The 24,534-nt window shown below is 39.6% G+C and overlaps 1 protein-coding gene across 1 annotated transcript; it reads left to right on the top strand.

Annotated features, from left to right (window-relative positions):
• Positions 1–611: 611 nt before the first annotated feature.
• Positions 612–24,327, top strand: rem2 (RAS (RAD and GEM)-like GTP binding 2). Its single transcript, XM_027148501.2, has 5 exons — positions 612–887; positions 2,617–2,944; positions 4,202–4,275; positions 16,857–17,034; positions 23,172–24,327. The coding sequence occupies exons 1-5, from the start codon at positions 876–878 to the stop codon at positions 23,486–23,488; spliced, it is 909 nt and encodes a 302-aa protein (XP_027004302.1). The 5' UTR covers positions 612–875; the 3' UTR covers positions 23,489–24,327.
• The last annotated feature ends 207 nt before the right edge of the window (positions 24,328–24,534 follow it).

Raw genomic sequence — 24,534 nt, 5'->3', positions numbered from 1 at the left:
ATCAGAAATCTTAGTTGCTTGGTGAATATTGCAAATAAATTGTAAGTATAAAGCTCTCTTTGTGTGAATTTGCATTTATTTTCTTGCATACTGTTATTTACAAGTGTGGCCAGATAGCTAGCTGTCACTTCCTTATTCAGCTGGCAGATTGGCTGATGCTAATTTCCAGCACAGAGACAGAAAATTAAACATGAGGGAAGACTAACACCCAAGATTTTCATTCAAAGGAGGAAAAAAAAGGTTCTTTTAGCTGACTTGGTAGATTGAAATTGATTACTTTGTTTATTATTAGACTTTATGTTGAGTTAGGTGTCAGGTAATAGGTGTGCGTTACTTATTATATTAATTTGTAGTCACCTGTCCACAAACCTTTGACCATACTGGCCTCTTTCTTGTACAACGATAAAATGAATTATTTATTATCAGCACCTTGGTGAGATGTTCATACGTATCAGTATTACTCAGGAGTGCTTAGTGAGGTGAGGTAAACACCTCCAAACACAAACTGGAGCGGGGCGTGGTCATGAGTCATTTGCTCCGCCCCAGATAGAGAGCAGGCAGGTACTCGCTCGCGCTGTTTGGTTGAACCAGAGAAGTGGGCGTGGTTTAGTAACAACTACAAAGGCTTTACACAGGACGATCCAGGTGTAGTCTGTAGCGCTCGAGCGGGATGAAGCGTTCTCACGTCCACAGCCTGGCGACACAGAATAGGCGTTAAAAAACAGGCATGCTGTAGCACATTTGCACACACAAACGCACGCGCACACGCACAGAAGAAATTCCCGCACCGACGGATGCGCGCCGGTTTGTCATGTCTTACACGGAGCTCGCGCTGTTGAAGGAGTGTCTCTGTCAGAACACATGAACCTAAAACAATGTCGGAGCAGGTAAGAAACGCCATCACAACATCACAACATCACGCTATCGGTTTGCACTGAGTATACCGTGTGTATTGTACACACCCTGAGCCGAGCTGTGCTGTCTGTCACTCTCTTTCTCCTCATACGGATTTGTGTAGTTTGTACATTTGCAGAAAGAAAGAAATCGATTCAGTATGAATCAGAAATAAATTTCTTCACTGGCATACGGAGGCATACACACACATCATTGGGTGCACTGCAAAGTGTGCATCATCAACATTGAAAACAATAATATATATATATATATATATATATATATATATATATATATTTATATATATATTAATTAGTTTGGCTGAAAGGAATAAAAAGCAATTGTTCAAAACAATGCTGAGATGCTTTTCTGTTCATCAAGGTTGTAAACTGTGGTTATATGCGTTACCATGGTAACCTTCCTGTCCTCCCCAAAGCATCCTGGAGAAGCTTTGGACGCTTGCTTTCTTGATTGTTTTATTATTTATGATTGATATATATATATATATATATAATCAAAACAAGGCATTTTTTTCATAACTGTAGCTCAGAGTTGTTCTCGTGTTTTTTGTTTGTTTTGTTTTTCTTTCTTTTTTTTTAGCTTCATTCTGTGGAAACACTAGGATGAAAAAGGCTTTAGAACAAATCCCAGGAGAGCAGCAGTTTCTGGAATACTCAAAGCAGCATGGCGTAAACAAGCAAGCAGCAATCCAAGTTACTAAAATAACAAAATAATAAAATAACTTCACACAATTTCTACATATAACCTGGAAAATATGTAGCGCACAATGAAAACTACACATTAACCCATAGCCTTAGCAAAAGTTGCTGAGAATACGTCCTGTTTGGAATGCTTTGTGTTTGGATGTGTTTCTGTCAATCATTTTATAGACACTGTACTCCAAAACGACACCTACGATGCTGGGGGTTAATCCAAGCAAGTTAATACTCCACAATTCTAATGTATTTTTTTAAGATCATTCATTAGTAAATAACAATTAGTATAATTGTGTGCAAGAGTGTAACATTGTGTATAAACAGCACCACGGCTTTGATAATTGCTGTATTAATAGTAATGGTGTTTGTGACACACTCTGTTTCTTGGAACCAGATTATTATTTAACTGTAAAACAGGGTCAGCTACCAAGAGTCTTGCCTGAGTATGTAGCAGCCCAGTTCATACTTATAGATTTTCTGTGTGTGTGTGTGTGCGTGCGAGTGCGCCTTGAGATGGACACATGCTGTTTTGACCTACTTCCATGTAATGTACACAGCCCACCAGATCCCATCAGAGCGACTGTCTGATTGATTTTAGATTTTAGTTTAGCAACTGGCCTTCAAATTTCCTGGGTAAAAGAGCAAAACAAAAATAGAAAGTGACCTCAAGCTTTTCCTGGCGAGTGCCCACTGCTCCGGGTGTGTGTTCATGGTGTGTGTGTGTGTTCACTGCTGTGTGTGCACTTTGGATGGGTGAAATGCAGAGAACAAATTCTGAGTATGGGTCACCATACTTAGCCGTATGTCACGTCACTTTAATAAGAAAAACTTCCACCTCTTGCCCAGTGTACAGTTCATGCTAGCTTAGTGGTTAAGGCTATTGGACTGCTGATTTGAAGGTTGTGAGTTGCCACTGCTGGGACCCTGGGCAAGGCCCTTACCCCTCAATAAGGGTATCTTCCAAATATAATAAATATGTAAAATATTGCCTTCCTGTGTTTTACAGGTTTATGGCTTGACGTTATCTGCAGCACCTCCGCTTCGCAGAGGAAGCACACCACTACCGATCAAGCACCTGTTAACGCGAGAGGAAGCCGTCTCCGAGGATTATGACTGGATCCCCGGGCTCGACGAGCCTTCCGCATTGGCGATCGGCGGCTGTAGTGACGCTCAAGACGCGCCGCTTCTTCTTAAGGTGCCGGAGCAGAAGTACCGCGGGCCACTGCGGATTGTCCTGTTAGGGCAGAACGGAGTGGGCAAATCATCACTGGCCCTCTCTCTCGCTGGTCTGTCTGACCGATCACTTTCTGTAGACTCTGAAACACTAGCAAGCGGTAAAGATGTTTTCCTTGTTTTGCTCTATTGTCTCAGTCCATCCAGGGCTCTCTTTAGAGGAAAAGTTAACCATAACTACATTTCTCAAACACCTTAAACCTGCCCTTGCTTCTCAGGTTGTTTTTTTCTGCTTTGTTTGTAAACAGCCTAACAAGAAAATCGCATCATTGTCATGAAGAGCGCTTGTTCAATTGAGCTCTGTGCAAAGGCACTGCGATAGCAAACTTTGTATTACAAAAGAATGAAAGTGCTTCCGATTGTTCTAATCAATGCTTTCTTTACTCGTCTGATAGATTTTTTTTGTTATACGGTTCCTTTAAGAGCTATATTTGTGGCCTGTCCTTTAAGATTTACACTGCAATACTGACTGCTATATTCACTTTATATTATATTCGTTTGCTTCAAATGAATTCTTGAGTCAAACTCTAAGCCACAGCTGTCCTGTGTGCTAACGTACGCTGGCCCGCATCTGACACACACAGGCAGTGAGAAAAGCAAAATTAGCAATGAAAGGGCTCTCAAGGCTTCCAAAAGTCAGTGGCATTCATGTCATCGCTGACTCTTTCATCTGCCACAGGCGGTTAACTGAGTGAGAGATAAGCACTGGGTGAGAATTTTTTTTTTTATGGAAAATGGCAGCAGGACTTTTTAGCCTTGTAAGCCTTTTTTATACTCTGATTGGCCTGAAGGTGTTAAGGTTAAAATTCTAATATGTTACCGTTGCTATAGTAACGGCTAAATCACGGCGACTTGCTATGCTTGGAGGGTTTTTTCTTTTCCTTTTTTTTAGTGTAGAAATAAGACCTTGGGCATGGAGCAACATGAGTCCTACCCAATGGGCCTCTGTTAGCAGTTGTTGTAATGTATTTCCCATGATTTGTATTGTATTTTCCCATTCGCTTTGAATCGTTACTGGAAAAAGCACAAACATGGAGCATGTGACAATAATACAAAAGTCTGTAATGCAGTTACACCGGTCGCTTGATTGGATCCTAGGTTTATTTTTTACAGTGCTACGTAGCCTGATATGGTGGCAATACAACAGCATGGTCGTAACAACAGACTAATTACTCAGCTTGCTCTTTCTTCTCCTTTCTAACCTTTTAAAGATGAAACGGAGATCTAACGCCATGTGGTCACACAGGATCATTTTCCTCTCAACAATTCAGCCCCATCATGTTCTTATTCAGGTTTAATCGCTGTGAAAAGAATCACAGACGTCCACAGCGATGATCAATCTGTTGTTTGTTTTGTAGATGAAGGGTATCAGCGAAGGGTGACTGTAGATGATGAGGATAGCTCAATCTTGGTGTATGACAACTGGAAACAGGTGAGTCATACAGTATACACACATTTACACAAATACGTTCACACACACACACGCACACAATTAAATGAATCCTGACCACTGTACTGTTTTCCTCTATTTCACTGACACTGCCTGCATTAACACTGACACTCATTGACACATGTTTATTTAACACTAGCTCCAATATTCATGTGAAGCCCACAGCCAGTAACGGACACTTGCGCTAGATAGAGATGGAACACTCGCAATTATCTACGATTCAAAGACTCAAACTATCACAAGGAGATTGTATGAAATGCTGCTCTGCTTCAACCATATTGAAGGGTCAGTTTTTTTTTCTGTGAAAAACAAGTGCCGTGAGCTTACATTTTACTGCACCCCGAGGAGTTTTTAATGTGTCTTGTTAGAGAGAAACGGTTTATTCTGTTTCAGTGCAGCCCCCCCCCTTTTTTTTGGAAGAAACGGTTTATTTTTTCCCCCCTTCATTTCTTTCTCGCGTAATTTGTTCCACTTATGTTCCACAGAAAGCCGGCAGCCATTACTGCCTTTTTATCTCGGCAAAATCAGGAAGGGTCGGACTTGAGCCAAACACAACTAATTACATCCTGGCAGTCTGTAAAGCAAGCTTCCTGCCTTCAGTGTTTTTCCAGAAAGTTTGGGGAGCAGTGCGAATGCATCGGGTTAATCAAATTGCCGCTAAACTTCCAGCACACCTTTACAACAGAGTAGCCGTACAGGCTTGTTTTTTAAAACGCGATGCTATGTAGCTCTGTTTAAAGTGTTTAATCAACTCACGATAGGTTTTGGGGGTTGAGCTTTTTGTTAATGAATGGAAAAGAGGGCGGGTCCGAAGGGGTCAAAAAAATTTTTCAAATGTTTTTTTTATCTATTTGAGATAATTAGAACATTAAAGTGCATTAATATTAAGCACTGATTTGTATTTCAGTTATAGCAAACTTCAACTATTTTTACATTGTCCTTTCTGACCAATCAGGATCAAGAATTCAACAGTGCTGTGATTTATAAATGCAAATAATGCTTCAGTTGTAATATAGTGGATCAGGACAGGATTAGATACAACACCACCTGATCAGGCTTATTACCTTTGGGGGAAAATCAGATCGCCCAGGGGTCAGAGAGGTGTGTGTGCGTGTGTGACAGATTACCCAGGAGCTGAAAGATGAGGCCATAAATAGTTGCTGCCTTAGCAAAGCATTAAGGAATAACCCCATTACGTGAACCTTTGTGTGTGTTCCTGTTGAAATCACCACATTGTTTGGCAAATGAGCCAGTCGTTTATATGGTCATTAATAATTTGCCACGAATTGACAATATCTCTACACTTTCACTATGGCATCGTTTGCTGAAAGGGGTTTGATTTACAGTTGATTTACATGTTACATTTTCAGAATGTAACATGTAACTTAGTCCTTCAAATTTCCTGCCAATGAAAATTGTGGAACATATCCCCTGATCTTTCGATTCTTTCGTTACAGTCCCAGTGGACGAGAAGCTTACATATCCACCTGGTTAGTATTTGGTAGCATTGTGTAACTTCGGTCAAATGGTGGATAGCCTTCCACAAGCTTCTGAAGAAGTTTTTGGAATTTTGGCTCATTGTTCCAAACAGAGCTGCTATAACAAGGTCAAGTTTGTACTTTAATATCTCCTATATCTAATATGTATTTAATAATATACTGAATGTGAAGTATACCAGACTGTCCGTCAGCAAGCATCCCTACAACATGATGCTAACACCACCATTCTTCACAGCTGGAATGGTGGTCTTCAGCTTGTAAGCTTCACCAATTTACTTCCAAATATAACAGTCACTGGCCAAGCAGCTAAATTTTTTTGTTTCTTCAGACCAGAAGCGTATACCTCTAGATGACTCGAATTAGCAAATTAAAAGATGCCTAAAGGTTTGACATAATCTTCTGGAATTTTTCAAGCTGTTTAATTGAAAAAAATTATAATTCAAATTAACAAATTTTTATGTTAATGAAAACGTATGCAAAACACAAAAAATGATAAATTGCGATAAATTACGTTGAAATGGCTAAGCGGAGTGAGAACTGTGAGACTCCAGCTTTTTGGATATACTCCAGGGTTGAGAGTGAGCAATGACTGGACCTGTTCTCTCTGTCTCATCATTCTTTTTCAATCCACCCCTTCTCTATCCACCCCTCCATCCATCTAACACCATGCCAATGCCTTTCCACCCACTCAAGGTTAGTATTTGCTAGTGAAGGAATGAAATATTGGAGTCATAGCATTTATGTACGTTGTCACCATTTCAATAAAATTATATTTCTTAATATTTCGACAAAATATTTGGAAGACAATGACTATTCTAAAGTCAATCACTAGATTCTGGGTATTGTGTTATATAGTGTACCTGGTTCTTTAAAAGACATTACATTCTACTTTATTTCCATAAAAGGTTATTTTAAAATAATACCTGAGCGTTATTTATTTATTTATTTATTTATTTATTTATTTATTTATTTATTTATTTATTTATAACTTTTTTGCTTTTTTTTGACACATTTCAAAAATGTACATACCTTTTGTTAGTATTTGGTGTATTAATTGTTTTACTGGAAACAAAACATTTGAGTAGTTATCCTGGAATTTTCTGGCATCATTATTTTGTGTAACTACATGCTTTTCAGGGGGGCACGGTGGCTTAGTGGGTAGCACGTTCGCCTCACACCTCCAGGGCCAGGGTTCAATTCCCGCCTCCGCCTTGTGTGTGCGGAGTATGCATGTTCTCTGTAGAGAAACGTGGCTGCGATGACCAGCACGGCACCCACGAAGAACAAACTGCGGGAGAGAGAAAAAAAATCTCTAATTCTAGAATTCTGAGTGAATTTTAGCACAGAAGGACTCAAAATCTCTCGTCAGCAGATTCTCATAACGAACTCGCTGGTAGCTGTACTGTAGATCCTGTAGTGAATTTACCACAAAATGCAATTATCTATACCAAGTAGCATAAATGGGGGTGGGTGTTACGGTGGCTTAGTGGTTAGCACGTTCGCCTCACACCTCCAGGGTTGGGGGTTCGATTCCCTCCTCCACCTTGTGTGTGTGGATTTTGCATGTTCTCCCTGTGTGTGTGGAGTTTGCATGTTCTCCCCGTGCCTTGGGGGTTTCCTCCGGGTACTCCGGTTTCCTCCCCCGGTCCACAGACATGCATGGTAGGTTGATTGGCATCTCTGGAAAATTGTCCGTAGTGTGTGAACGAATGAGTGTATGTGTGCCCTGCGATGTCCAGGGTGTATCCTGCCTTGATGCCCGATGACGCCTGAGAAGTTCGGATAAGCGGTAGAAAATGAGTGAGTGAGAGTGAGTACATGCTTTTCAGTTCAGTCTGGAAGCCGTGTCACTTCTTTCACTTTATTGCTTTTAACACCTTCTCCAGTTCCTTTGTTTCTTTATTTTGGGCTTCAGTTGAATCTTTCAGACCAAAGCTCATTCATCTTCAAGTTTCATATGTGCCTCCTTTCTAAATTATCCATGTGACCCTGGAGGTGTGAGGCGAACATGCTAACAACTAAGCCACCCAGCCTCCCTTTGGTGTTAGTTTTTTTTTTGTTTATTTGCATGCAGGTGAATGTACAGTTATTTATAGTACGTTCATTGTCACTTAGTTGCTTAGATATTCCAACAATATATAGGGAAAAAGTCAGTTGCTCTGAAGGTACAGTATGGCACTTCCAGTTAACGTCTGCTTCAGAAGCCACGTAGTACTGAAAGAATGCAAGATGAGTTGTGTGTTTGTTGTTAAGAATGTACCAGCCATTAGATCTGTGAGGTGGTTTAAATTAAAATTTGACAATTAGATATTTGGCTGCTATTATGTTATTTTCCATTTGTACTTATAAAAATTGGAGTAGACACAACACCTTTCATGGGATTTTGCAAAATGGAAATGTATTTCAGCATAGAAACTCTGCAGTTTTCAGAACTACATATAATTATAGTAAAAATGTCAACATTTGACCATATGAAGGGCCCATGCATTTATTCCAACACTTGTTCTAATGCTTTGGTATTCAATCAGTTGACTGTGTCAAAGAATTACTTTGCAATTACAGACAGGCTGAATTGTACATACATTATGCAAATCCCAATTGCCTAAAGCCGCATAAATTAGTGTGCACCTAACAATTCCTGTCATTAGTTGCGTGAATTTAATTTTGTTTCCAGAGGCTTGTGACGAGAACTGATTGGAAGGCTCCAAATTATAGGATGTTTTGTTGTTGTTGAAGCTGTTCTGTCCAATCAAGTTAATAACATAAATCAGGCTGAAACCATCCCCCATCTTTCTCATCGCAGAATATTAGGCATTTACACCTTGTTCATTATGTTTACTGAAATGTTTCAGCCACCCAGTCCACTATAAACGCCTGATCCTGTGTAAGAACTCACGTGTAAACGAACCCAAATAGTCATAGTATGCTTCATACATGTGCACTCCTGCATTCATATGCAGATGTACACTGCAGTCTCTCACCCAGGCTCTTATGCATACTCAGCATGATAGACACACTTGTGCCTCTACACACAAACACACATTGCCTGGAGTAGACTGGAAGCTTGAAATGCACTTGACAGCAGGTAGAAAGTGTTTTTCTTTAAAAAAAAAATAATAATAAAAAAAATAGTCATCCTGTTTCCAAAAATAGACCTTGCCTGTCCTTACACATGTTTCAGAGCGTCCTGTACCTGCTGTCAGCCATTGGTACTGGTTTGCATTTTTATATGCTTTAGTTTGGGGTACAAATTTGAAATCTGTTCGACCCGTGCTACAGCTAACGAGTCCACTCTGTCATTCAGCGGAAGCCTGGATACTGAAATTTAAGTCAGACGCTGTATGGCGACAAGCGATAAATATGGCACTTTACTCAAGAATCGCTGTTAAAATTACTCTAGAGGTGTTACAAGTTGATAACCCAGTCTAAAATACCCCAGGCTCACTGAATCATTGTATTAATAAACCATTTAAAACACACGCAATGCTTTCACTCCTATACACACTTCAATACTTTCACCTTGATGCCTTTAAGCCATTTTGTGACACCTTTGAAACAATGTTCTGCTGGAAGACACCATACAGTACTTCATAGGCAGGATGGTATCCTTTGAATTCAATCCTCGGACTTTATTCCCCCATACAAAGTACTATTCATTATGGCCAAAGCGTTCAGTCTTTATCCCCTGCAAACCTCAGTCTGGCATTTTTATGCTGTTCTTGGAGTATGGGCTTCTTTTAGCCTTTCAAGCCACAGCAGTGTGAGAATCTCGTAATGGTAGATTTGGTGCCTTGATGCTTGGAACTTCTTCACCAGTTCCTTTGCTGTTGTCTTGGGGTTCATTTGTTTCACTCAAGCTCATTTATGTCTAGGGGTTCGTTTGTGCCTCCTTCTTGAATGATCCTTGTAGAACATTCTGATGTTTGGAGATTGCTCCTAAGGAGGAACAAGACGTGTGGAGGACTTGTCTGAGCTGCTTGTATATTGTCCACTTCCAGCTAACTTCTCCTGGCCAATCAGAAGTTTTGACTTCAATTTCTAGAATCTTCCAGAATGTTTCAAGACCGAGTCTGAAATACTGCTGTAGTGAATTGGTCTCCAATCGATGATTTAAAATTATCTCTGAGGTGAATAAAGTAGATGCCCTAACTGACAACACCGCTTATAGCAAACGTGTGTGTGTGAAACAATTTATGCATCCACAAATGGAAAATGTTTTTAAATAGTCTGTAAAACAGTTCCACACCAGACATAATTGTACAGTAAATGTTTTAGCATTTAAGGTTGATGGATTCAGGAATGTTTGGATTTCAGCATTATGTTCACAAACGCTTTGTTTACAATTCTGAACTCGTTCCAGACAAAACGATGACTGTGCAGTAAGAGGACAGGTGTACAATGTCTCTGTGTGTGTGCACGGATTTAGAAATCCTTCACACCAGGTTGCTGACATTGCATAGCATTTAAGCACCAGTGTGAGGAAATTCCAAGGCTGTAGATCATTTTACTAAATAGTTTTATTTAAATGGATGGAGAGACGGGGCAGGGTGGAACGGCAACAGAGCGGATCATGACGGAGTATAGGTCTGAGTTGGAGCGAATATTTACGGATGAGACCAATTAGCACGACAGAGTGCGATGTGATTCTAGTTAACGTATTCATATAAACATTGTAAACAGCGAGCTCCTCCAGACTGCTTAGAATTTGTTAATTATAAAAGACTCTTATATAAGACGTTGCGTTGTTTATGTTGGGTGTAAAAATGTATTCAGCCAAGATACTTTCTCATCCTTTCCTTGGGTTTCCATATAAGCTATTAGAAGCAATATATTGGTACATTAGGTTTGATATCCAGGCAGAAAATCAATCGAGTTAGCATTTTATTCCGTAATGGCGCTGTAATTTGCTGCTTGTACTTTGTTGATACACACACATTATAGTGCGGTTAGCTTTATCACCGGCTTCTCCTTGTACTGTATGCGTAATTTGCCGTTTTGAGCTTTGGAGTTGACTGGAAATGAACCGTGGGTTAGTTATACAGCTGAGTTTGTCTATTTAAGGTGCCTATTAACACAAGGTTATTTTATGATATTTAAAAATGTAAGCTTTTTGTCAGGCTTTCAATGCCTGATTTCTTCTCTGAAATAATTATTTGAGTAATTAATTGCATAAAAAATGGACTGAATCTATAAAAATTCTGTCATAGTTTTTATATTATGTTTGCCACTTCTACAATTCAGACCTTTCTCTCATTAATTGTCACCATATCCTAATAGTAAAGAATCGTAGTGTTAATAGTAGCAGTTGCTAATTAGTAGTCAATTACCAGTATATTTCATATCATAAACAGCTAGCTAGCTTCTATATTTCTCATACTTGGCTACCATTCTAGCTCTTTTAAGTCATAGCTAACGAACAAAAGTCTAGTAAACTAGCTAGCTAGCACAAGAACATTATTGGTTTCAAAGCTCTGTGTCTACAGTGGAAGATGAATATTGTAAATGCCTCTGAATTTGTATCCCTCATAAATCCGGTAAATGATGGGAAATTCCCAGCTACCACTTCCACTACGTAGAATGTGCCACAAGTTGAATTCTTGATTTCGATTGTTGATACTCGGAGAGTACATGGTTTAGCTACATGGGTTTATGTTATATTCATTCTGTCGAACTTACAGATTTGTAGCCAGACTTGTATGGACTGCGCATCACTTTCTGTGAGGTGAAGCAGGAAGGAATTCAGGAATTTTTACATACCCTGCAAGTCTGAGGATTCGCCACCGCACTTTGTGATGATGCAGACTGCAAAGCCTGCATCTGTAAATCTGTGTGTACACTCCTGTTTACTACTTGCCGATTATGAAATGAGAGTGGGTTGCAGTGTGCTGTTAAACCGTAAGTGCCGAGCAAGACTCAGCTTTAAAGCTGCCATCTGTTATGTAGTTTGGCACAAAGGTAAATGTTGTGTATCTGCAGAGGGGTGTGTGTATCATACTCGTGTTCAAGGAATATGACACGGTGTTTTGTGGGTGAGGAGAGTGTAAGATGCGAGTATGTGTTCGAGTTTCCTGAGTTTGACTATACAACAAAAGTGTATGTTAAAGATTATTTTATTAATATGTGGTTGTTTTTGTTTTGTCCAACTCGTAAGAAATTCTCAAAAAAACAAAGAAAATCAATAAAACAGACTCTAAGCATGCAGGCTCAGCAGGATGCTGTCAGTCGCCTTTCTAAAAAAGGCAATGCACCAAAAAACACACCAGCTCATTCTTTCTGCAAAGTGCATAGGACATATATTTATATTAGCGCGTTAATCCCACTCTGGTGCAGCCACTTACTTGTTAGCCGCTTGTTCTCCAAGACTCCTACCTCATCACACAGCCAGTATTCAACCACAGCCTCCAATGCCACAGAGTGCTGTTTATAAAGGCATGTGCACTTGTTTGGGGAACTCGTCTGCAGGTCTGAACACATGCATAATGTGCTTTGTTCCCGAAATAGGGGACTTGCAATGTTGGTGTGTTACAATATTGCATTTTCTCCTCGGCTCATTTTGCTTACCAAAATATGTTTATGCAAGTCATATGCGAGTCTTCTCATTGGTCTGAATGCTCCTGTTTGTGGGTCTCCTGTTCTCTGTTGGGTCAGGTTGCTTACAGTCGGACCAAGTCTACCTCATTCAGGTCGTCTGTACAGATTCTCTTGGCACAGATGAAAGTGCAGTTGTAGTGTTCATGTATGTCTCAACAAAATGAACCATGAGAGAACCACTCCAAATAAGTCCCTGTTTGCCTGGATTTATTCCCATCTTTTGCCCATTGTTCCCGGGGTAGTTTTCTGATCCTCCACAACCCTTGCCCTGAATTCAGTGAGAACAATTTGGAAGTTAATTGCTTCCATCTTTCCATCTCCAGAGAACTTCAGGACTGTCACAGCACTAATCCCCTGCATATCAGACACCTCCCCTTGTGAGTCATCAGTCAGAAAAGGTGTGTGAAATGAAATAAGTTACCAAAAAAAGAAGAATTATTACACTCCCCTTTTCCAAATCTTTTATTTATTTATTTTTTTATGGCATACTAACTGGGCAGCCTTTTACATTGTCATTGGGAGAGCACATTGTGAAGAGGCCTGGCAACACTGCACGCCAGTGCACATTAACCCTTTTGGCCGTAGGCCATTCATTACGGCTATAGTCAATAATCATGTACGTAATCTGTGTTTTGTGGGCGTAATTTCTTCAAAAGGTTTCAGACATACAATATTAAAAGGAGCTTAGTGTCACAAATAAATGATTTTTTAAGAGCTTTTATTCTCAGTGCTTAATGCACTCTCTTTACACAAGGCAAGGCTGTAGAAAGGTCCCTAGATGTGGCTGTTTGGGGGAAGAGTAATGCCTTCGCTTGATGTGATTTGATGGCAGTTACAGAACCAGTACACCCCTAATTTCAACTACTATTAGTGTGAACTGATTATAAGTGGATGTCCTATTGGAAGTACAGAGAGATTTTGCTGGTTGCAGTCGCTCTCTGGCTTGCTCATTAGCTATCCTAGCGACGTATGGATTTCTTGAAAGCCGGTTTGTGTCATTATCAAATCACAAAAAGAAAACAAAAATGAATGACAAAAATTTGCATAAATGTTTTCAGTTTCTGCACATTTACAAGAGCATTATTTTAATTAGTTTGTATGAGAGAGCAAAACACAGGTTGATTTTTCAAAGCTGTGACTGTATTTATGACTGTTAAAGCTATGACTGTGTGTGCCTGTGTGTGTGTACACGAGCAGGCGGACACTGACAGATGGCGAGAGCAGCCATAAACAGCGCACAGCCCTTAGCAATTGCACAAGTGTGTGTCAGTTCATCTTCTGATTAAAAGACCTTTTTACTTTTGTTAGGCTTTCCCTCAGAGAGTGCCCGTCTTTCCTCACACCATCAACCTCCTGCTTGCCTTTGCACACTACGACACCTTACTGCTCATCTCTGAAAAGGCAAAGAAACGTCCATATCCGTCCTTGTTTGGGCGTAGTGGCAGGTGGTCTGGCTTTGCGGTTTTTTTAAATTATTTATTTATTTTCCCCTCAGATTAATCCTTTCAGCTCCCCCTCCCCCACCCTAGAATGGATCCAGGGCTGTAAATCGTCTCCTCAAGGGCATGATGCGAGGGGATGTGTATTTTTCAGGCGAATCTCCAGAGGATTGTTGAACTTCACCTGAGACAAAATAAGGCAGACTAAATGAGACAGCTGCCTAGTCTGCTCTCTCTCAGTGTCTCTCTGTCTCTGTTGTGTCATCTGTCTGTCCTTAAGTTTACTAAGAGAGAAGAAAAATATACATTCAGTCTGCATTTATATCTAACACTTTAGATGACACGCTAGAGAAACCGTGACAGATCACTTAGTCCTTAGAGCTCTGAGCGAAATAGGCCCCTCTTCCTGAGACGATGCTCGAATGATGGCAGAACACACCTGAGCTCAGCATCTATCTGCTGGGACACTGGAAAGAGCATGTTGCAGCAATCCTCTATTTTTCAGAGACTTACACAAATCTGGTCAAGTGGAAATACATTGGATTCTTTTGTTCTAACAATGACGTGGTCTGTATCTGGATTTGAAACCAGAAGTGGGTGTGGCTGAAACCCACAAAACTCACGATTTCAATTATTATTGCAACAATCCTGTGGTAAATTTGGCGACACCGGAGAATCCTCAATGACCTTTCGACGATACAGTCTTTATATTGGTTTGCTAACAAACAGCAAGCTAAACAGCAGTGTTGCATTTTATTCCAACAATTTTTTTAAAACATTCTTTCAATCAGAGGTTTTTTGTAATAATAATAATAATAATAATAAACATTAACAAAAACATTAAAAAATTAACATTTAAAATTTAAACAAGAAATCATGAAATATATTTACAAATCAATGCGGAAATGTTTTTCTTTCTTTTCTTTTTTTCTTTTTTTTTATCAAAATTTCTAATTCAAATTTTATTTGTCACATACACATCCATACACAGTACAATGCCATAAAACGTGGAATCAAAGAATAAAAGACGATAAAAATGAAGAATTAGAAGAAAACATGTATACAAAAAAAACCCTAAGAATGTTTATTATTTCTGTAAAATGATTCTAAAATAGAAAAATATATATAGATGGGAAATGGAGTAATAGGACATTTTTCTATCAGTGTAAACAAATGAATTATTTTCTCACTGGAGTCTGATATAAAATGAGTCATGACTGTCTTGTGTGGCTTTCAGTTTGTTTTCCCTGTGTTGCATAACCTTAAAAACTACAAATTCTTGAAGCTCTGAGTGCCTACTTTCTTTCATATGAGCTTTATATTAACCGTCACTGTGGAGCGAGACATGAAAAAGACACTCAATGCTGACAACCGACATAACACAACAGGAGCGAATTCTGTTTTTGACCTCCTGGAAAAAAATTATTTCTATTTCAACTTTTCTTAAAGACGTCTTAATACCTTCATAGCTAAGTGTCATAAACAAAAATAAACTGGAGGCTGTGGGTGCCAAAAATGTTACTGTTAACAAAATACGGTGGCAATCTTTTTGGTTATACAGGATTACATCCCTTTGTGCTATATATTTTACTTTTCCTAATTGTCTTTTAAATTGACCATTAAAATAATGATAAACATTCACATTTTTCCTTTAAGAAGCTATTAAGGGTTCTGTTATACTAATTTATAAATGGCTTAAATTTGAAAACCTAAATCAAATAATCCAAAGCCATCAAAGTCCATTAAAGACTTGGGCATCAGTGTGGTCCCAAGAATATTTACTAAAGACTGGCAAGCATTTAAAAAGACAAAACATACTAGTGGATTTTTCTTATTTTTTGGGAAGTTTAGAAAAGGTCAAGATGAATATTTACACTATTAAAGCAGAACGAGGCACAACAGAAGTGCTTACAGAGAATAGTATACAGTAGTATATCACTAGCACCAAACCTGTGATTACTACAACATTCATTAACATTTCTACGTTAGTCTCTCGCCAGTCATGATCAGAAAGGTCAGAGGTTAGGGTTAAGACTCACTAGGAGTTGCTTTTTTTTTGTCCTTTTCCTTGAAGTTGCTGCCCTTCTTGTGATTGATGATGAAAAAAAACACCTTGACAAGAAAAACAACATTGACAACTGTGTAAATGAAGCTATGTAGTATGTGAACCTCCACTGCTAAGTGTCTTTACATAACTTTGCAGGAATTCAAGCACTGATGCCAGTTCTGTAGGGTAGTGAATGTCCAAGCAATAATAACACAAACATTTGACAAACATCAGAAATGAAAGAAGTGGTCATACTTCACAAACCTGCGGTCCACACTGACCATGAATTGAACAACGGAATAGCAGGAGAGTCTTGTGGATAAATTATACCCCAAGATTATCATACATATTACAGTTTAATTAGTATGGCCTTGAACAAGCTTTCACATAATAGACATTTACATATATTCTACAACACAGATTTATATAACAGTCAAACATTTCAACGTCTCAAACAAACATACACTCCGCTATTGTATTAAACAACTAAATTGTGTTTCATATCCCGGGAACTGCCTGTATGTTTCTGCTTTGTGAAAACAGTGGTACGTGTGATTACTCAGACGGTTTAATCTTTTATCTTTATTTTACAGAATATCTTTCCACCGATTTGGAGTTCAGCTCCACTACCATAAATATAAACGCTACTGTGTGCTCAGCACCAATCAGTATGTTCAACCACCAAATTCTTTGCCCACTTGAGACAAGGCACACCATGTATCTTAACAGCTATCTTTTAAATGCTTGCTGAATTGATTTTCTTAACCTAAAATACATTTCTGAGGGCAGAGACAAGCTCAGCTCATTTTAATGAAATGAAATTTAAATGACAGGAATTTACCGTAAATTCGACGGTTATTGCATATTTTTTTATACGGATTTATACTGTCGAGTTTGTTCTACGGTATTTCACCATTAAATTTAAAGACATTTTTTAAAGTGTATACTAACCCTAGGTTGTGTTTGTTTGTGTGATTTGATTTACAGGAGCTCTCCTTGCTACAGTGTGAGGTGTGCATCCTGGTGTTCTCGTTGACGGACCGCCGTAGCTTCCATCGCGTGTCTCAGCTGCGCTTGTTGCTGAGGGAGAGCCAACCTAACACTCCCGTCATCCTCGTGGGCAACAAGAGTGACCTAGTGCGCTCCCGGGAGATCAGCACAGAGGGTAAAGGACCGAGGCGCCGTTTTAATTATTGAACAGCTCCAGAGAGGCATCTACTTAATTAGTAATAATAGCGTAGACCACAGAGCTGTTACATTCTCGGTCAGAAGGTGATCGTTCTAAAACCTTCTGGTTTTTAAAGTAACGACTCCTTCTTTGGGACTTGCATGCTAGAGGATCCACAATGGTTTATATCTAATAAAAAAAAAAAACGTGTTGAAAACATGTCGTATATGAAACATTTAGTAAATGCAGAGATTTGAATATACTCAGCAGCACCAGTAGGTTACGATGCAAACGACCATACGAACACGTCCGAAATAACTCCGTTTGCATCCAACTTGATCAATGAGGATGTGACATCACAGGAATACAAAACTAAAAGCACCAAAAGCAAAAATAAATACAGCCCCACCCAAGAATTTAGCATTGAGCAACAAGGTTGAGGTTGACTCTTGGATTCTAAAGATTTTTCATCCACAGAAATGAATGTGGAGGATCAAACTTACTGCAGAGTTTCCATTGGTTTGTTGTGACATCTTCATTAATATGCATGAAATCCTCTTGGATTCACGTGTGGAACATGAGTACAGCTCTCACAGAAAGTCCTTCACTGGTTGGAGAATCCTGCATTAGCAATAAATAAATAAACAAATAAATAAATAGCATCACAAACTAAAAAAAAGAAATAAATTTCAAATTTAATCATTTTTGGCTGCAATAATCTGCAATAATTTTCTACCACTTATCCGAACTTCTCGGGTCATGGGGAGCCTGTGCCTATCTCAGGCGTCATTGGGCATCGAGGCAGGATACACCCTGGACGGAGTGCCAACCCATCGCAGGGCAAACACACACTCTCATTCACTCACACACTCATGAGGCATGGGGAGAACATGCAAACTCCACACACACACAAGGTGGAGGCGGGAATTAAACCCCAACCCTGGAGGTGTGAGGCGAACGTGCTAACCACTAAGCCACCGTGCTCCCTCCTAGAGGAACTGCTTTATATAATTCTGGACCCATACTTAAACATCCCCCTGGAGTATTTAGAAAGCCTCATCTGTCCTACTAATGTGATTTCTGCAGCAAGCCAAATTATCTAAAAGTTAGCGCTGACTTTCCAGTTCAGCGAGTTTGTGTGCATGAGAGCGTCCCAAGGGAGCATTGAACAGTTTCATGTTAAAAACGCACCTGATGCGAGTCAGGAAGACCTCAGTAATTGGCTGAACGAGGTACACCGATCCACTGGGACACAGAGCAGGACCCGTTGTCCTATTTTATCTCTCTTTACCTCGTCCAGCTCAAGGTCTTCTGAAGACACCAGCGTTAGGAAGATGTACTGTATCAAGAGCTATAAAAAATGTGAATCTCTTACTTACTTACTATAGTAGACACCTAAAATATTAATGGACCTGACATACTCTATTATAGCCTGAAGCTTGTTATCATTCCTTGCTTGTAGAGCAAGACCCACCCCAGGGGGGAGGAAACGTACACATATCTAGAGAGTGTTACGTTGGAGGAAAACAAGATTTATATGGGAAAGTGTCATCAAAAATTGGTTAACGTGTTCAGTAATAGGGCTGCGCTTCTCCAGCTACTATCACAATGGTGTCCAGAGCATTCAGGGACGAGAGAGAGAGAGAGAGAGAGAGAGAGAGAGAGAGAGAGAGAGAGAGAGAGAGAGAGAGAGAGAGAGAGAGAGAGAGAGAGAGAGAGAGAGAGAGAGAGAGAGAGAGAGAGAGAGAGAGAGAGAGAGAGAGAGAGAGAGAGAGAGAGAGAGAGAGAGAGAGAGAGAGAGAGAGAGAGAGAGAGAGAGAGCAGACAAATGACTTAGATATTGGGAGTGGCAGGCAGTATTTTCAGATCACCGTGCTCATCGCATTCTCTCCTCACTAATATTATAACATGGATATTTTTAGAGTCCATACTCTCTAGAATCCAAATCCTTTTTTTTTCCTTCCCTTTTGTCAAACTTCGACCGCTTATCTTGCTTCAGACCCCGACACAGGGTCGTAAATGAGAAAACCGCACACAGAAAAGAATTATTCCCTCTCAGTTATGTTATGAGGAAGATACCGTTTGGCAATATGAACTCATCTTTGCTCAATGTGTCACATGCTGTCTTCATTTCTGCTCTATCAACCCACCTCTCCTTATAAATCTCCACTTTCCTTCGGTCGGTTTATGAAAATGTGGGCTTCTTAAATGGTCAGAGTCTTGTCTATTTTTATTCGCTCTCTTTCTCTCGGTCACTCACTAAGCAGCTGTGTCTGTTTTCTTCGCCAAGCTTCTCTTTCCTTAGCTGGTTTCTTTCAAATGTTACTTTTACAAATGTGTAAATGCTTGCCCCATTCCACTATAACTCCACTCTTTAACATAGTAGTCAAATTTGATCACATGCCCGAAGCATCCTTTACCACAAGACGTTCAATTCTACTTCACGAACACACGTCCACTCGCTCACTCAATCCTGTCATGTTAACACACGTGCACCTCTAAGAAGAAGAAATGTAACCTCTCCGGTCAGGTTGTCATGTACCTCCAGGTTGCGGGTTTGATTCCTGCCTTTGCTCTGGAGTTTGAATGTTCTCAGTGCTTTGGCGGTTTGTTTCTGGTCCTCCAGTTTCCTCCCCATTTCTCACACACACTGTAGCTTGAAAGGCTGATTATCATACCATACAAACCAAACTTATGACTTATAACTTAAATTATACTACTTACTGTCACTGATGTGTTTTTTGGAGGTTTTTTTGCAACAGATGACCTTATGTTAAAATAACACACACCCAAGGGGTGGTGTGATTTGGTATAACTTGTAAACATTGTGACATTTCTCCCCGTGAAGTGTATTATTCTCATATCAAATTTTATTTGTCACATACACACATGCAGTGAAATGCTTTTAAATTTTTCACATATCCTAGGTTATTATGAGCCCTGGGGTCAGAGGTCATGGTCAGCCATAGTGCGGCACCCCTGGAGCAGGTGAGGTTAGGGGCCTTGCTCAAGGACTCAGCGTTGATGTCTCAGCAGCTTGTGGGCTTGAACCCCGACCTTCTGATTAGTAACCCAAAGCCTTAACCACTGAACCATCACATTTCATACCTCAACGATTTACCAACAATTGCAATGTTACATGTAATAAATGTACAAAATGTCACACATTTGTATGGTTTCTAGTTCAGTTGAACATTGTTCAGTTGAACATTCAGTTGAACAACTCTGTCCTGAAAACTTTCAATGCAGCAAAATGCTTCCAACAAAAACTCCTTTCATAAATGACCAATAGCTTTGTTCCCTGTTTTGCTGATATATGGAAATAATAAATTATATATCACTTTCTGAGCGATTTCAACTGGAATTCAACCATCTTCTACTTTGGGCTTTTCCATTAGGGGTCTCCACAGCCAATCATCTGTTTCCACCTAACTCTATACTTGGCATCCTCTACTCTCGCACCATTTACCTTCATGTCCTCATTTAACACATCCATATATGTCCTCTTTGTCTTTCCTCTTGACCTCTTACCTGGCAGCTCCATCTCCAGCATTCTTCTACCAATATAACCATCTCAATCTAGCCTCTCTGACCTTTACCCAAAACAGCCAACCTGAGCTGTCCCTCTGATGTGCTCGTTCCTAATCCTGTCCATCCTCATCACTCCTAAAGAGAACCTCAACATCCTCATCACTGCTGCCTCCATCTCTACATCATTGTCCACAGTGAATCCTGTCTGACTTCATCTGTCAACCTGTCCCTCACATACTGTGGTATAATATCGTTTAAGTTTACAATTTAGTGCTACTTTCAGAGCTTAGACACATCAGCCTGAACAGAACAAAGCAAATACTGAATGTAGAAAAAGAATCGAATGACAAGTTTTTTTTCCCCCTTTCAAGTCAGATCAGTGCAGTGGCTTTTCTACAAAATGAGTGTTTAGAGCCTTAGAGCTACTATTACATTTTTAAATCAGGTTCTGTTTTAATCGAGCTCTGCGTAGCTTCAAATCAAGCTGTCATATAAATGTTTGGATGATCCAATTCACTTTGTAATATGAACTTTGACTCGTTCTGGGAGCTCTACTGATCGATTAGGTTGTTTAATCCAGTTTATGCTGTGTGTGTGTCTCAACAGTCGCAAAACTGCTTGCTTATGATTGACTGCAAATTTGGTTATGATCGTTTGACTTGAAGGCATCATAAAGTCCTCTCGGTCAAAATATTGGCGGCACTTTCATATTTACAGCTCCATCTTCTGCAGAAATTGATGTGCTCTCTGACTTCACTTTGAATTGCAGCCTATTAGATAAGCGTGTATTGACTTGCAATTGATTCTCATATCACCCAAAGTGGTGGACATGCTGATTTATAGCAGTAGCATGGAATCAGCAGCTAATGCTGCATCTAGTTTTTTTTAAGCAGTAGGTTGAGGTTTTTGTGATCTAAAGAAGGCAAAATCATTAATAATTTCACCTGCAGAAAGATTCATGTTCCTTATTATTGGAAATGGGATGGAAAAAGGCACAATGCCTTAAGCAAAGGAAGGCTCAAATTTAAAGCATCAAAGCTTTTGCTCCATCTCTGTCTCCATATCCCTGTCCAAACCACATGCGTACTTTAATATTCAATAAAATGAATACAAAAGATTTGCGGATGTGATATCTCAAAGATGGGAGATCTAATTATTTTATGAGATTTCCCAGAAATACCTGATTATTTTATTTATTTTTTTCAGAACAGACTGGCCTTTGCACAGTTTCCAGAAAGTTAAACAGAAAACTATATTCCTGACATTTCCTGCTTGTTTTTGTTAATGCGGGACAGCTGCTTTATTAGAACTGGATAGGACCCTCTTTTTCTCTACTTGACATGAAGACCACAAGTCTTTGGAAACATGCTTTTGAAATTCTGGGCCATGTTCGTACGAGTGCTTCGCAACCACTAGGGTGTACAATCTTATCTGTAAAGGGCTAGTGTGGGTGCAGGGTTTCATTCCTGTGAAGCTTGGGGATACACCTGAATCTATCTGTTCAATCATTCATGGAATCTTGGCTTTCAATTGACTCAGCTGTAGCTTCCGCTTGGTTGGAATGAAAACTTGCATCCACACCACCCCCTTTATGTGTAAGTTTGGCTTCCCCAGAATCTACCATATTGTGTATCTGGCACGTAGCATTTCTACCATTTCAGGCTTTTTATAGCTTCATAAATGTGATCTATTGAATTCTGGTGTTGTGGCTGGGGAGGTTATTGAAGTACACTGAAATTACTGTCGTGTTCGTGAGGCCGAGTTCTTCGGAATATGGTGCATCGTTAAGCTGGAAGAAGCCCATAAAGGTGGGTAACTTGTAGCCATAAAGAAAGGCAACAGTGCTCGCGAGAAGGCATACCCCACACCAGATTGGTGGTTCCATAGATTCACACCGTTTAACCTACCTGACTGTTGTTTAAGAAATTGTTTTTGTTTATGACTGACAAGATTAGAACCCCTTGAGGTCTTTTTTTTTGTCAGCAATTCACCTTAGGGTCCGTGTACTGTGCATTCTGACATGTTTTTCTGTTAAACACGATTGTAAAGAGTGGTTATTTGAGTTACTCTGGTCTTCATGTCACCTCAAGCCTGGCTTGAGTCTGTCCAATTTCATCTAACCTTTTTTTTTTTTTTTTTTATCAACAAAGCATTTCTGCCCACAGTGCACCCTCATGTGTAAATATAAAAGACTTATGTGTGAAAATCCTAGTTGATCTGCCATTTCTGAAATACCCAAACCCATCTGGTGGTCAGTCACAGAGATTAACCAAAGCTCTTGGTCTGTATCTGCACTTAGCTGCCTCTACATGATTAGCTGATTGGACACTTGCCTGAATTTGCTGTTGTCCAAGTGCTCGATGGTTATATCTTTAGTAGCGTGTTGTTGTTCACTTGAAAAGAGACATGCAGCGATCCCAAAACCCTTGATTGTTTGATTGATCCTGCAGGGAGGTAGAACAGAAGATCAAAAATCCAAAATAGCATTAGCACACCCAAGTTGCTCAAACAAAATGCTGATATGAAATATAGTATTTTGATATTTCCATTTTTTTATCTAATAAAGATTTACAGATTTCTTGCTTTCTTGTGCTCTTTCGCAGAGGCCCACTCACACGCCATGATGTTCGACTGCATGTACCTGGAGCTCTCCGTCTCTCTGGATCACGGGACTAATGAGCTCCTGGAGACGGCGGTGAGGGCCGCCCGGGGCCACAGCCTCGGGCCCGGGTGGACTGATGGCTCACCCAGAGGCGGGCGTCGTGAAAGTCTTACCAGCAAGGCCAAGCGCTTCCTGTCAGGCCTGGTGCCACGGTCCCACCACGGCCGGGAGCGCATCCGTGAGCAAGAGCGACAAAGAGGCAACCGAATGTTTCGACAGAAATCTCGCTCCTGTCATGACCTCAGTGCCCTGATGTAGAGACGGATTAGTAACTGCAGGGTGAAAAATAAAACAATCATATGTCAGGTTAAATACAGGAAAAGCTACAACATTATCATCATGCAGACATTATATCATACATGTGGCAGTCTGGGAAAACCATTTGTAGCTTAATTTTTGAAAACCAAAAGAAAAAGGTTGTTCTCCCAATAATACACTTTGACATTGTGATGTCTTTACCACACTCACACACTCTGTACAGGTGACATAGGACAATAATTGATTATTTTTTTGAATAACCTAACAAAAAGGCTTTAAAGATATGACGTGATTTAATTTTAACCAACAGAACTGACAAAACTCGCAGTGCACGATTTTTGCAGCCCAGGTTATGAAAGATGCAGTTGACGCTAAAGTGAGAACTTATTTTTTATAGTCTGTGGTGTATAGTCTTATTTTTTTGTCTGTGGTGTTTTCAATTTTTTCCCATTTCATTTTGGGAGGCTTTCAAATGCAATACCTTTTCGTCTTCTTTGAGATGTGTGCAAATAAAAACAAGTTTAGGGTTTTCCCATGCTGCCACACAGATATAGATAGTTGTGTAAAAAACATTATTATTTTTGTTGTTTCATAAATAATACTCAAGAGGAAGAAGAGAAAAAAAAAAAGCAGGAAACTTCTCATCACACACTTACACAGTTGTAGTGTAGCTCCTCGACAAGTTTTATGCTGAAATTTATGATGGCAGTATTATAATTAGTGCATGAACATGTAGATCTTTTTGTACAGTAGCTGATTTCCCCCCCCCAAAAAAATACCAAATATCGGTCTTTAAAATGACTTTTTCTGCCCTTAAGAATGTGGGGCACCATAGATACACACATATTTTTGACTATATATATATATATATATATATATATATATATATATATATATATATATATAGACAAGTAAAATTTAGAAATGTAGGAATTATAAGCCCTTCAAATATTTGAATTTTATTCTAAAATGCACATTTCTTTCATACTGTACATGGTCACCATGTTCCTTTTTTTTTTAGGGCATGTTAATAGATAGCTGAATGA

The sequence above is a fragment of the Tachysurus fulvidraco genome, chromosome 1 (assembly GCF_022655615.1).
Source record: "Tachysurus fulvidraco isolate hzauxx_2018 chromosome 1, HZAU_PFXX_2.0, whole genome shotgun sequence".
Lineage (NCBI taxonomy): Eukaryota > Metazoa > Chordata > Actinopteri > Siluriformes > Bagridae > Tachysurus > Tachysurus fulvidraco.
The sequence above is the reverse complement of the archived record's forward strand: the minus strand, read 5'-3'. Positions and strand labels throughout refer to the sequence as shown.

Coding starts and splice junctions, on each gene's coding strand:
- rem2 (XM_027148501.2), top strand. Junction 2,945..4,201: donor CTCTGAAACACTAGCAAGCG/GTAAAGATGTTT, acceptor TTTGTTTTGTAG/ATGAAGGGTATCAGCGAAGG. Junction 4,276..16,856: donor TGTATGACAACTGGAAACAG/GTGAGTCATACA, acceptor TTTGATTTACAG/GAGCTCTCCTTGCTACAGTG.